This window comes from Xenopus laevis, chromosome 6L, assembly GCF_017654675.1.
Source record: "Xenopus laevis strain J_2021 chromosome 6L, Xenopus_laevis_v10.1, whole genome shotgun sequence".
Taxonomy (NCBI): Eukaryota; Metazoa; Chordata; class Amphibia; order Anura; family Pipidae; genus Xenopus; species Xenopus laevis.
This window is the reverse complement of record NC_054381.1, coordinates 14,798,840-14,812,409: the sequence shown is the minus strand read 5'-3', so window position 1 is coordinate 14,812,409 and position 13,570 is coordinate 14,798,840. Positions and strand designations below refer to the sequence as shown.

General features: G+C 40.6%; 1 protein-coding gene across 2 annotated transcripts; it reads right to left on the bottom strand.

Moving 5' to 3' along the window:
• Positions 1-8,447: 8,447 nt before the first annotated feature.
• Positions 8,448-13,174, bottom strand: htr5a.L (5-hydroxytryptamine (serotonin) receptor 5A, G protein-coupled L homeolog). Of its 2 annotated transcripts, none has more exons than XM_041565796.1 (2): positions 11,874-13,174; positions 8,448-9,350 (listed from the first exon to the last, which is right to left on the bottom strand). In XM_041565796.1, exons 1-2 carry the CDS (start codon positions 12,597-12,599, stop codon positions 9,018-9,020), a joined length of 1,059 nt encoding a protein of 352 aa, XP_041421730.1. In that variant the 5' UTR covers positions 12,600-13,174; the 3' UTR covers positions 8,448-9,017. The 2 variants fall into 2 exon arrangements, with proteins under 2 accessions (XP_041421730.1, XP_018122615.1); XM_018267126.2 differs by having other exon boundaries at positions 11,883-13,173.
• Positions 13,175-13,570: the final 396 nt, after the last annotated feature.

Here is a 13,570-nt window from a genome sequence, read left to right as displayed (position 1 = left end):
GCATTTAACAGAATAAAAGACCCCCTGCTACAATTTAAATACTCCTAGAGAAAGTAGCTATTTAGCCTCCATACTCATTCAACCCCATCACCCTCCATTCACTGTTTCAGGAGACAGCACTACGGATTGGGAACCTTAGCTCTGGGCCAGAGATTTTGCCTTACATTATTATTTCTCCTCTTGAGGTGAGGCCCAGACTGTCTGACATACTAGTATGTGTTGCTCAATACAGGGCTGTAGTGTATTACCATATGGGTGTCAACCACACACACATCAGCTGCACAGCTCTAATCATCTATTGATTTAAAATAAAAGAGGGGAGCACAGAAAATAAGATATTGCTGTTGCCATTACCAGAGGAACAGGTTTTTCATACCTGATCACATTCTGTTCTCCCTTGTGCATCAAGATTTATTTTTATTCCATTTTTATGGAATCTGGACACCATAATTAAAGTTGTGGGAGGAATTATGTAATATACACCTAAAATACAGTGTAAATGTTCCATTCATATTTATTCAGAAGGAAAGCGAGTTTCTGCACAGAGTGAGGTGGATTTTTTTTTTTCAGCCCATTTTTCCTTAGAGAGGTGGTTATAAACCAGGCAACACATTTTATTATATATGGACAGATACGATTCACTCCAGACCACATGAGGGATCCATGAAATATCTAACTCGGCCTGGATCAGATATTAATTAATGAGGCTGTCGTTTTGGCTCTATAAACAAGCTATAAAATATGGCTTGTGAAATTAAAGAGATTCAACTCCGTTAAAATGAACATTTAGTATGATGTAGAGAGTGATATTCGGAGACAATTTGCAATCGGTTTTCATTTTTTATTATTTGTGGTTTTTGAGTTATTTAGCTTTTTATTCAGCAGCTCTCCAGTTTGCAATTTCAGCACTTAAAGGGGTTGTTCACCTTTGATGAAGAAAGATATTCAGAGACAATTAATTTGCAATTTGGTTTTCATTTTTTTATCATTTGTGGTTTTTAAGTTATTTAGCTTTTTTTAGCAGCTCTTCAGTGGAATTTTAACAATCTGGTTGCTGGGGTCCAAGATACCCTAGCAACCATGCATTGCTATTAAGAAGAGACTAGAATATAAATAGGAGAGGCCTGAATAGAAAGATGAGTAATAAAAAGTAGCAATAGCAATACATTTGTAGCCTTACAGAGCATTTTTTTTTTAGATGGGGTCAGTGACCCTCATTTGGGAGGCAAAAGTCAGAAAGAAGAAGGCAAAAAAAAAAAATGAAGAACAATTGTAAAGTTGCTTCAAATTGGCCATTCTATAACATGCTAAAAGTTAACTTAAACTTGAACCAGACCTTTTAGTGAGTCATAAAATATGGCATATGAAATTAAGTTTCTAGATGAGTATGGCAACCTGATGGTCCCAGCTTATATTCCTATGCAATGGATATCAGTTGGTTTGAGGATAAGACATTAGTGATGAGCGACATTTTTCGCCAAGTTGACGCCCATTGACTCTAATGGGTGAAAAAAATTTGTTGCGCGTCTAAAATTTGTCACGCAACGTCAAAAAATATTTTGTCGCCCATTGACTTCAATGCATTTTGCCAAATTTTCACCGTTTCGCTAATTTTTGGCGAAATGGGTCAGATTCGCCCATCACTATAAGAAAATCGACTCTGCCAATGCAACATATGTGACAAGTGTATGAGGCATCACCATATAAGAAAGAGGAGCGGTTCTTGCTGTTCCAATCGTTCCCAGTATCTGTCCAACATCTGAAACAAAGGGCTGACATGCCATGGCCTTAAGGCTGGAAGACCAACACTCTTGCCAATATTGGCTGGTTTGTGATGAGTGGAACTGTAGTTTGGGGACTGAAAAAAAAAAAAGATATGGTAGTACAGTTGTAAGCACTGCTGCCTTGTAGTGTTGGGGTCCTGGGTTTGATTCCTACCAGGGGATGTCTACAAGGAGTTTGGGTTTGGACCTGTTAATGCTCAGAACCTAGATCTTTCTATAAATTGGATCTTCATGCCTTAAGTCTACTAGAAAATCATGTAAATATTAAATAAACCCAATAGGCTGGTTTTCCTTCCAACGACGATAATGGATATCTTAGTTGGGATCAAGTACAAGCTACTGTTTTATTATTACAGAGAAAAAGGAAATCGTTTTTAAAAATCTGTATTATTTGGATAAAATGGAGTCTATGAGAGACAAGCTTTCCATAATTTGGAGCTTTCTGGATAATGGGCTTCCGGATAATGGATCCCATACCTGTTGGGTTTTCTTCACGTACTCCAGGGTTTCCTACAAGAAACAAAAATAAATGCAGGCAGGTTATCTGGCTCCTGATAGTGGGTGAATTTGACAAGGACTTTAGATTGTTGTAAATTCCACTGGGACAGGGATTGATGTGATGGATGTATAATTTCTATAGTGCTGCAGAATGTGCCAGTTCTATCAACAGTGTAATAATAATAATGTAATAGCAAATCAGCCTACTTCTGAGCTGCCTGATCAAATAAGAGTGAGGACCAGTTGCAGCTAATGATAATGAGGCTACTTACCATAATGTATATGAGGCTTAAATTACACATCAGGTGACACAGTAATTCCAGAAACTTTATTGAATTTTTTTTCTCAGTGCCTAGTTCGCTGCCATGATTGAAAGCAATAACGATGACATTTAGGTCAGGCCTTAATCTGCACGAACAGCCACAATTTTCATTAAACTCTTCCGGCAGAACAGTCTCTGTCCCTCTTGCATAGGTGAGCGTAAAATTGAACTCAATTATTTGTGCTAATAAATGTGAGAATTAATGATGCTGAAAGTTATGTCCCCCATACCTTAAACAGAATTAATACCTTAGCAAAACATAATTATGCCAGGATTACAGTATTTCATGCCATGTTCATAAAGAGGACGAAATAATAAAATTGGCTGCTCAGTTATAACGCAAATTGGCTAAAGGTATCAGTAGGGTATAATTAGTTACTTCAAAATATTATTAATTAGAAAAACAAAACAATGCTCGTTTATTGTAGAGGTTTTGGGCAGGTTCCAGACGTTTCTCTACCTTTTTTAAAAATTCATGTATAATCCCCAAGGTTGGTATTGTAATGAGAATCTTCTGTATTAACTAAACCAGATGCTACAGAACTCACATAGAGGCTCATAAGTGAATAAACAGTTATGGAGGACTTTTGTGAAGCCTACAATTAGGCCACATTTACTTGAGTGTTTACGTTAGTCAGATATTGCTGTACATGTATTTACAAAAATACAGGGCTAGACCAACCTGTATCCAATCAGAGCATTAGAATGATCACAGGGCTAGACCAACCTGTATCCAATCAGAGCATTAGAATGATCACAGGGCTAGACCAACCTGTATCCTATCAGAGCATTAGAATAATCACATGACTAGACCAACCTGTATCCAATCAGAGCAATAGAATGATCACAAAGCTAGACCAACCTGTATCCAATCAGAGCATTAGAATGATCACAGGGCTAGACCAACCTGTATCCAATCAGAGCATTAGAATGATCACAGGGCTAGACCAACCTGTATCCAATCAGAGCATTAGAATGATCACAGGGCTAGACCAACCTGTATCCATTTAGAGCATTAGAATGATCACAGGGCTAGACCAACCTGTATCCAATCAGAGCATTAGAATGATCACAGGGCTAGACCAACCTGTATCCTATCAGAGCAATAGAATGATCACAAAGCTAGACCAACCTGTATCCAATCAGAGCATTAGAATGATCACAGGGCTAGACCAACCTGTATCCAATCAGAGCATTAGAATGATCACAGGGCTAGACCAACCTGTATCCAATCAGAGCATTAGAATGATCACAGGGCTAGACCAACCTGTATCCAATCAGAGCATTAGAATGATCACAGGACTAGACCAACCTGTATCCAATCAGAGCATTAGAATGATCATAGGGCTAGACAAATCTGTATCCAATCAGAGCATTAGAATGATCACAGGACTAGACCAACCTGTATCCAATCAGAGCATTAGAATGATCACAGGGCTAGACCAACCTGTATCCAATCAGAGCATTAGAATGATCACAGGGCTAGACCAATCTGTATCCAATCAGAACATTAGAATGATCACAGGGCTAGACCAACCTGTATCCAATCAGATCATTAGAATGATCACAGGTGTAGATATCTGATATCCAATCAGAAGATTAGAATGATCACAGAGCTAGTCCAACCTGTATCCAATCACAGCATTATAATATTAGAATGATCACAGGACTAGACCAACTTGAATCCAACCAGAGCAATAGAATGATGACGGGGCTAGACCAAGCTGTATCCAATCAGAACATTAGACTGATCACAGGACTAGACCAACTTGTATCCAATCAGAAGATTAGAATGATCACAGGGCTAGACCAACCTGTATCCAATCAGAGCATTAGAATGATCACAGGTGTAGATATCTGAAATCCAATCAGAAGATTAGAATGATCACAGAGCTAGACCAACCTGTATCCAATCACAGCATTATAATATTAGAATGATCACAGGGCTAGACCAACCTGTATCCAATTATTAATGCTCTTAATGTAACTGGAAAGCTAAAATGAAGAGTCAAATGATTAGGTATTACACATAACCATAAATATATCTTATATCAGTAAAAAAAAAGTGCAATCCTTGGACATAAAATTCATATGAGCAATAGAAATCAGTCTTGGCACACACTCAGACACATAACCAGTTCCCAGTCAGTTTATATTGAGTCGGAGATTCATATCACATTTTTGATCAGGAGAATTCCATACAAGGTGCAAATTGCACTGCAGCCAATGCATCTCATTACGCCCCATTCCCAAACATATACCTCAAAATTGTATTTTATCAGCCCTTGATTCCCCCACAAAGCAATCTATTTTTGAAAAGGGAAATATAATTCACCCTTTAATATCAGGAAATCTTTCCTGCAACGTCTCCATTCAACCAACAGATTATGTTTATGAAAATACATTTTGTTTATTCTTAGGAAAATACTTTGAGTGACTGTCGCTGTACATCATTGTGGTATCACTACCCGTCAGTTTTCTGCCAGTCACAAAGGATGCTGATTGTTATTATAAAACTATTTTGCTATATTATCGCAGGGCAGAGAGGGCATGCTGTTGGGCTCCAACAATAGAGTACAACATAGATGAATGTACTGTATAAAGAACATCATGTATTAGCACAATGGAATGTATGGATGGGAGCTGGTATATGAAGTGTAGCAGTATGTTCCTTTGCTGCTCCTGGTGCTGCAGAACAGCAACCCCCAACATTCCTCAACAAGGTCACCTAACTAAGGGATGTTGTTGTAAAATGTAGTTACAAATATTTCATATACCTGCCTACAACACCTTTAGTGGACATAAAATGATACGCCTTGTGTTACTATTATACACTGTAGCTACTTTTTATCTTTAACAATTGAAAGCAGAATAACAGATCAGCTTTGTGTTGTTCTTATTGGTGGAAGGGTCCAGTTGGCGGCATGTTGGAGGCTCATCAACAGCGAGGTCTTGCATGCTGGACAGCTAGGCTATAAATATGGTAAATATATTACCTATACAAATGCTGCTTATTGATGTGATTATTCATAAGTGATGTCACACAACTCATTGAAATGTATCTATTATATCAGCTGTAAAATATAGGGCTATTACAAATCACCCTGGAGTTTTTTTATATAAAAAAACTTGTAATGTATAAAATGGGATATATTATTCCTTATAGTAAGGTGTAGACGAGTGATACTCAATATCCTGTATAACTCAGCCTGCAGCCTTGTGCCTTTATATGGTCACAGAACAACCCCTCAGTGACTTTTAATATCCTTATCATTTACAGTAGGGGGTACATTATCCCTTATAATACATGAGTGATACTCAGAGTTCCCTGTATAACTCAGCCTGCAGCCTTGTGCCTTTATATGGTCACAGAACCCCTCAGTGACTTCTAATATCCTTATCATTTACAGTAGGGGGTACATTATCCCGTATAATACACAAGTGATTCTCAGAGTTCCCTGTATAACTCAGCCTGCAGCTTTGTGACTTTATATGGTCACAGAACCCTCCAGTGACTACTAATATCCTAATAATTTACAGTAGGGGGTACATTATCCCGTATAATACACGAGTGATACTCAGAGTTCCCTGTATAACTCAGCCTGCAGCTTTGTGCCTTTATATGGTCACAGAACAACCCCTCAGTGACTTCTAATATCCTTATCATTTACAGCAGGGGGTACATTATCCCTTATGATACATGAGGGATACTCAGAGATCCCTGTATAACTCAGCCTGCCACCTTGTGCCTTTATATAGTCACAGAACAACCCCTCAGTGACTTCTAATATCCTTATCATATACAGTAGGGGGTACATTATCCCTTATGATACATGAGTGATGCTCAGAGTTCCCTGTATAACTCAGCCTGCAGCCTTGTGCCTTTATATGGTCACAGAACAACCCCTCAGTGACTTCTAATATCCTTATCATTTACAGTAGGGGGTACATTATCCCGTATAATACACGAGTGATTCTCAGAGTTCCCTGTATAACTCAGCCTGTAGCCTTGTGCCTTTATATGGTCACAGAACAACCCCTCAGTGACTTCTAATATCCTTATCATTTACAGCAGGGGGTACATTATCCCTTATGATACATGAGGGATACTCAGAGATCCCTGTATAACTCAGCCTGCCACCTTGTGCCTTTATATGGTCACAGAACAACCCCTCAGTGACTTCTAATATCCTTATCATTTACAGCAGGGGGTACATTATCCCTTATGATACATGAGGGATACTCAGAGATCCCTGTATAACTCAGCCTGCCACCTTGTGCCTTTATATGGTCACAGAACAACCCCTCAGTGACTTCTAATATCCTTATCATATACAGTAGGGGGTACATTATCCCTTATGATACATGAGTGATGCTCAGAGTTCCCTGTATAACTCAGCCTGCAGCCTTGTGCCTTTATATGGTCACAGAACAACCCCTCAGTGACTTCTAATATCCTTATCATTTACAGCAGGGGGTACATTATCCCTTATAATACATGAGGGATACTCAGAGATCCCTGTATAACTCAGCCTGCCACCTTGTGCCTTGAGTGTGCATTATTTAATATATTTAAGGAGATACAACAGATTTATGATGATTGGCATACAGTATATCCTTTAGCAAGACTAGAGCTCTGCATTCCTCAGCTATATTCAATGTTGTTATGCTCATATTTTGTGTACAGAACCTTTCAGTGGTTTAACTTATTACTGCCTAATTGGTTATTACTTTGTCAGTCTCCCTGGAGATCCAATGGCAGATCATGAATTCAATGAGATGCCCTTTTCAGTGCAGTTAGATATGTGTCAGAACTCTTGCCTAGCAATAACCTCTCCCTTCTGTTAAAGAGAGGGGAATGATGAATCTCTCAAATGAAGCTGCCACCACAATGATTAAATGCAGGCTGAAAGGAGGATGCCCGGTATTTATGCCAGTCATAGAGCTGCTGCCTGTACAAATTATCAGATAATTCACTATGGATGAAAAGACCTAAGGAATCAGAGATGGTCCAGGGTCTCCGAGAAGGGACCTAGAAGACACCGGCTGAGCTGCAAATCATTCAGAATGGAATCCGTAATGATCTCTAAATTTGCTAGAAATGTCATTGCAATGTGTAAATCACTGGCTCGTATCTCTGAGCCCTTATCATTACCAGGCGACAGGCTTCTTTTATTTTACATCTGCTATTTAAATGCTGACTTTTAAGGTGAATAATATGGTTAAAGACAGGCCATATCTATTAGGATTGCATTTAAATAGGCAGAGACATGTCACAATCAATGTACTTGTGCACAAAACATTCCTTTTTTGCATATTTATGCTGAGATGGGAGCTGCCATATTGCCTGCCTCGGGTGAGCTAATATGTGCACAGCTACAACAGCAGCAGCTCTAGTGGCCATAAAGGCAAAGTGCTGCTACGAAAGATATTGGAACTGTTATCCAGATTGCTCGGGATCTGGGGGTTTCTGGATAAGGGATCTTTCTGTAATTTGGATCTCCATAATTTAAGTCTTTTAAAAAATCATTCAAGCATTAATGAAACCCAATAGTATTGTTTAGATTCCAATAAGGATTAATTAAATCTTAGTTGGGATCAAGTCAAAGGTAATGTTTTATTATTACAAAAATAAAATAATGTTTATAAATTTGAATTATTTGATTAAAACTCAGTTTATAGGAGATGGGCTTCCCGTAATTCTGAGTATTATGGATTCTGGATAACAGATCCCATAACTGTATTCTGTCCTGTGAACAATTCATCAGCTCAAAGGAAAAGATTAAAGCGCCTCATTTGTAAATATGCAGGAAACAAATGATCTCTACACAATCAAGCACATCTCCATACTTCACCGTCTGTTTATTCCTCAATAAAAGTCCCAAGAACAGTGCCTTTCATACATCGTCATTCAAGCAAAAAACCCTGATTGTAGAGTCAATAGCTGCTTCAGAACCTCTTTGGAAGTTATATAGTATACATCGGAGGTGATTCTGCCCCATATCCAAGCCATAGCAGAAAATCATATCCTATTTTTGAGGCTCAAGAGGTTAAGGAGCAGCTGATGATCATAAAGTTCTACAGACATCTGGGAGGTGTATTTGTAAGCAGAAGACATATATAGGCTTGCAGTGGCCTGATAATTAGGCAAATCCAACTGATCTATCCCCTAGAATAACCTTGGACTATATAACCTTGGACTAGATGACCTTGGACTTTATGACCTTGGAACAGATGGCAACTCCTTGCACAAGAAGAACCAAATCTCATTGCTGGCATTCAATTATTTTGCATCCATTGGACCCAAATACACACACATTGTACATGGCTTAGAAGTCTGTGAGATGAAGACCATGAAGACCTGATGGGCACGAGATACCAAGCATGTCCTAACTTGACCAGTAAGTGACCAATCACCGCTGCCTGGAGAACAAGTTTCTGAAAGCGTTGTTGTAATTCTTATTAAAGGCCGTGTAGATCAAGGGGTTGAAGAAGGAGTTTGAGTAGCCCAGCCATAAGAATATACTTTTCCAGATCGGTGGAATGTCACATGAACACAGAGGGTTGATTAATTCCGTTATAAAGAAGGGGATCCAGCAGAGAACAAAGACCCCGATGAGGATCCCCACCATTAAGGCAGCCTTTTTCTCTTTCTGCTCTCTCCAAGTGTCCCCGTCTGTCTGGAAAGTGACGGTAGCATGTCGGACGGTGAAGACCATCTGAGGCTGGTGGGAGGCTTCCTTCACCTACAAATCACAAACAAAGGCACTGTCAGGCCACGCATCAGGTCACTTTTTAGCACTGTACAACACAGTGTTGTATGAGGAAAATAATAAGCAATGAAGAAACTAGTATCAAGAAGGAACAGAGCTGATGGAGCTCTAGGCATGAAAGTTGAAGACATGAACGTGGTTGGAAAGGAATGTGTATAATAGGGAGGTCCAGACTTTGAAATTGCGTTGGGGTTGACCTATAACTCTAGTTAATGGCCAGATGTCTAGGTCTACTAACAATGCTTTGGTTGTGGGTGGGACAAGGGGATCTCTGGTTTAAGTACAGCATGAAGTCTACAGTGATGGAATACATTTCTGGCAAATACTTAGTAAAATATATATTTAATTAATGTTGATTACTAATCAATAGGACTGTCTGGGAATGTTTCCCCAGGTCAAATATTCTCTACGGAATACAAAAGAATATGGGGCATCATGGTGGCACAAGGGCTAACACTGCTGCCTGGAAGATTTGGGGTCCCCGGTTCAATTCCGGCCCAGTCACTATCTACAAAGAGTTTGTATGTTCTCCAAGTGGGTTTCAGCCAGGTATTCTGCTTTCCTCCTACTATACAGGCATGTCCATTGGTTCCTGATAAACATTGTCCCTAGTCTGTGAATGTGATAAGGTATTATTTATATATCTATAAAGCGCTGTGACATAAGCAGGTGCTATATAAAATAAATAATAAAAGACTGTGAAATAAAGGGGAAGTTATCTCTAATTGTTGGTGCTGACAGCCTTACAAACCAGCAGATGGCCAGAGACAGACTGCGCAAGAATAAATCTGAATGGCCGGCCAGCAAACAATTTGTACAGGAAAATATCAGAAAAATAACCTTATATTTCCAGCACAAAGGAATTATCTGAAGCTAAAGTCATGAACATGAAAATGTCAGGAACAAAAAGTTTGTACAGGGATGGGATCTGTTATCCAAAATACTTTGGACCTGGTGTTTTGGGGATAAGGAACACAGAGCCTTAAAAATTAAAATTTAATTCAAGCTTTATCATACCGAAATAAGAAACTTTCTAAATATAAACAATTAAAAGTTCTGCATCGTTTCTGAAATAATCAAGTTTATTTTCACTATCCCTCTCTCAGCATCTGTTTCTCTTCATTCTCTCTTCATGCAGCAGTTGGGTGTCAGATAATCATTGACAGTTAGATCCAATATATCTCCTTTCCTAGCAGATGAGTTAGCGCTTCATTCAAATAACTGATTCCAGTACAAACAAAATAACTGCCTTTTGCACAAATTCTGCATGTAGAGAGACATGGGGGCAGATGTATCAAGGGTCGAATTTCGAGGGGTTTAATCCCTTGAAATTCGACTGGGGAATAGAATCGAATAGGCAATTCAGGTGAATTTACGCACTGGTGAATAGTCGAATTGGCGAATATTCGCCAGGCGAATAGGCGCTCGATCGAATATTCGCTCGAAGGATTTTCATTTGATCTAATGCCTTTTTATTTGATCAAAAACTTGGAAAACAACCCTATGGGACTTTCCCATAGGCTTTTAAAGCAATTCGGTAGGTTTTAGGTGGCAAAGTAGGCAGTCGAAGTATTTTTAAAAGAGACAGTACTTCGACTATCAAATGGCGAATAGTCGCAGCGTTTTTGCGCTAAATCTATTCGAATCATTGTACTCAGGCGAATTTACGCCAATTCGATAGACGAGGAGCACAAAAAACTACTCGAAATTCGAGCTTTTTTTCCCTCTATTCATTCACCCGAGCTTGGTGAATGGGCCCCATGATGTCTGGAGGTTTTAATAGAGTGAGCTCTAATACATGTTCTAGGCAAAAGGAGCCCCCCCCCCCATAAGATATATTGGACCTAACTGTCAGTTAATATCTGACACCCAACTGCTGCATGAAGAGTCATGAAGAGAGAATGAAGAGAAACAGATGCTGAGAGAGGGAGAGTGAAGATAAACTTGATCATTTCAGACACGGTACAGCATTTTCAATTGATTATATTTAGAAAACTTCTTATTTCAGTGTGATGAAGCTTATATTGCATTTTCATTTTCTCAATCGTTTCCCTTTAAGGATAGTAAAAAAAATATATTTTAACATTATAAAACAATTGATTCATCATGTCAACTGACATTTTTAGAGCTTTCTGGTTAGTAGATCCTTAAGCTGTGTATCTAAAATGATAATGATACAAAGTAAGAATCTACAGTAGCCTTTGCATGCGTGAAGATATATATATATATATATATATATATATATATATATATATATATATATATATATATATGTGTGTGTGTGTGTTATTCCATTCGCACAGTAGGAATCTACAAAATATACATCTATTCAGCCACGTTTAACCTCTTGATTACCAGGGAAGTGTGCTGAGTACAACCAGACTACACAATCTCCTGTTCTTCATGCTGAACTACCGGTCAGTTCTTTGGTACCTACCTACCAGCTCGTGTGGCGTGAAAAAGGAGCAAATCAAGGGGGTAAATCAGAGAACAAACCTCAATCACCTCTGGCATTGGCGTTATTGTATTTGTCTTCTTCGACCCGATTCGAAATTTAGCTGCTTTGTAGATTTTCCAGTAGACAAATAAAACCACGCAAAGCGGGAGATAAAATGCCCCAAAGGTGGAGAAGATGGTGTAGGAAGGTTCCTGGCTCACTTGACACTCTTCATTCACCTCGGAGTAGGTCTCTCCCCATCCAAAAAGAGGGGACAGTGAGATGACAGCAGAAAGGAGCCAAGTGAGGAGGATCATGATGTTGGAGATCCTCTTCCTGGTCTTTAGGGTGTATTCCAGGTGCCTGGTGATGGACCAATACCTGTCCAGGGCGATGGCGGTCACGTTCCAGATGCTGGCCGTGCAACAGAGGACATCGAAGGAGATCCAGATGTGGCAAAGTACTCTGCCCAGTCTCCAGCGCCTGTCGTTCAGCTCATGCACCAGGCTCAAGGGCATCACCAGGGCGGCCACCATCACATCAGATATGGCCATGGAGGCCACCAGGTTATGGGGCACCCTGTGGAAAGTTCTCACCCTCAGGATGGTGACCAGCACCAGCACGTTCCATAGGAAGGTGGCAATCACCAGCATGGCCAGCAGAGTTAAAATGAGGACACTGAAGACGGAGAAGCGGTGCCTGCCCCATGTATCTGCCCCCGCGCTCCCATTAGCAGACACAGTAATGTTCCATTCCATGATCCTACTGTTCGGCAGCATGGACATCACCAGCAGCACAGGCAGCAGCTGCTTAATCCGGAGTGAGCCCTAAGCCATGGCCCCGGGGGCAGCAAGTGGCAGTTGGCATCCTGATAGCCAATCACTTGCTCTTCTCCTCCACGGGACACAAAGTTTTTGGGCAGAGCCAGTCGCGGGTCCAGGCATGATGTCAGCGCCTCAGACTGTCTCCAGACCAAAGAAAACATGAGGAGAAGCCAATAACAGCCCACCTGCTCCAAACAGCTCGCCGAGCCCACACTGGGGCTGAATGGAATCCTGCGCGGAGCAGCTGAAGGGAGAGAAACATGAGGCTGAAGCTTATTGGCTGTTAGAACTGGGGGGGCTGGGAGACATGGGGGCTGGGGAGACAATAGGGAGTCCCGGGAAGTCCTGGAGCTTCTAGTTCCGAGCGCACCAGACCGTGACGCGCAGCAGCCGCTGACAGCTCAGGAGTACGCGGGCGGCAGCGAGACGGCGGCAGTTTTATAGCGGCACCTACTGTTACGTCACACCCGCCGCTCAGTGACCAGCGAACAATCTGTCGGTCTGTCCGTGTCCAGCCGGGGGTCACCGTGTCCGTGGGAAGAAACTGGTGGGAGACGAATGAATACAGGTGAGCTGCTACTTGTACTACACTACAGCTTCTGCCGCTCCCCTGTCACTCAATGGCTTTTATATTATAAATTATATACACCTTGTACTACTCACCTGCCCATGGACACAGTCATCTACTACTGTACATATATACTCATTTACTCAATGTACTACACACACTATACCAAACACACACACACACTGTACTACACACACACACACACTGTACTACACACACACTGCACTACACACACACACACACACTGTACTACACACACACTGCACTACACACACACACTGTACTACACACACACTGTACTACACACACACACACACACACACACGCACACACACACTGTACTACACACACACACTTTACTACA

What these genes read in the sequence shown, in the direction of transcription:
- htr5a.L (XM_041565796.1), bottom strand. Translation starts at nt 12,599, where the DNA reads ATGTCCATGCTGCCGAACAGTAGGATCATGGAATGGAACATTACTGTG. An exon ending in CAATGCCAGAGGTGATTGAG is followed by an intron (nt 9,351 to 11,873) that starts GTTTGTTCTCTG and finishes TGTGATTTGTAG; the next exon opens with GTGAAGGAAGCCTCCCACCA.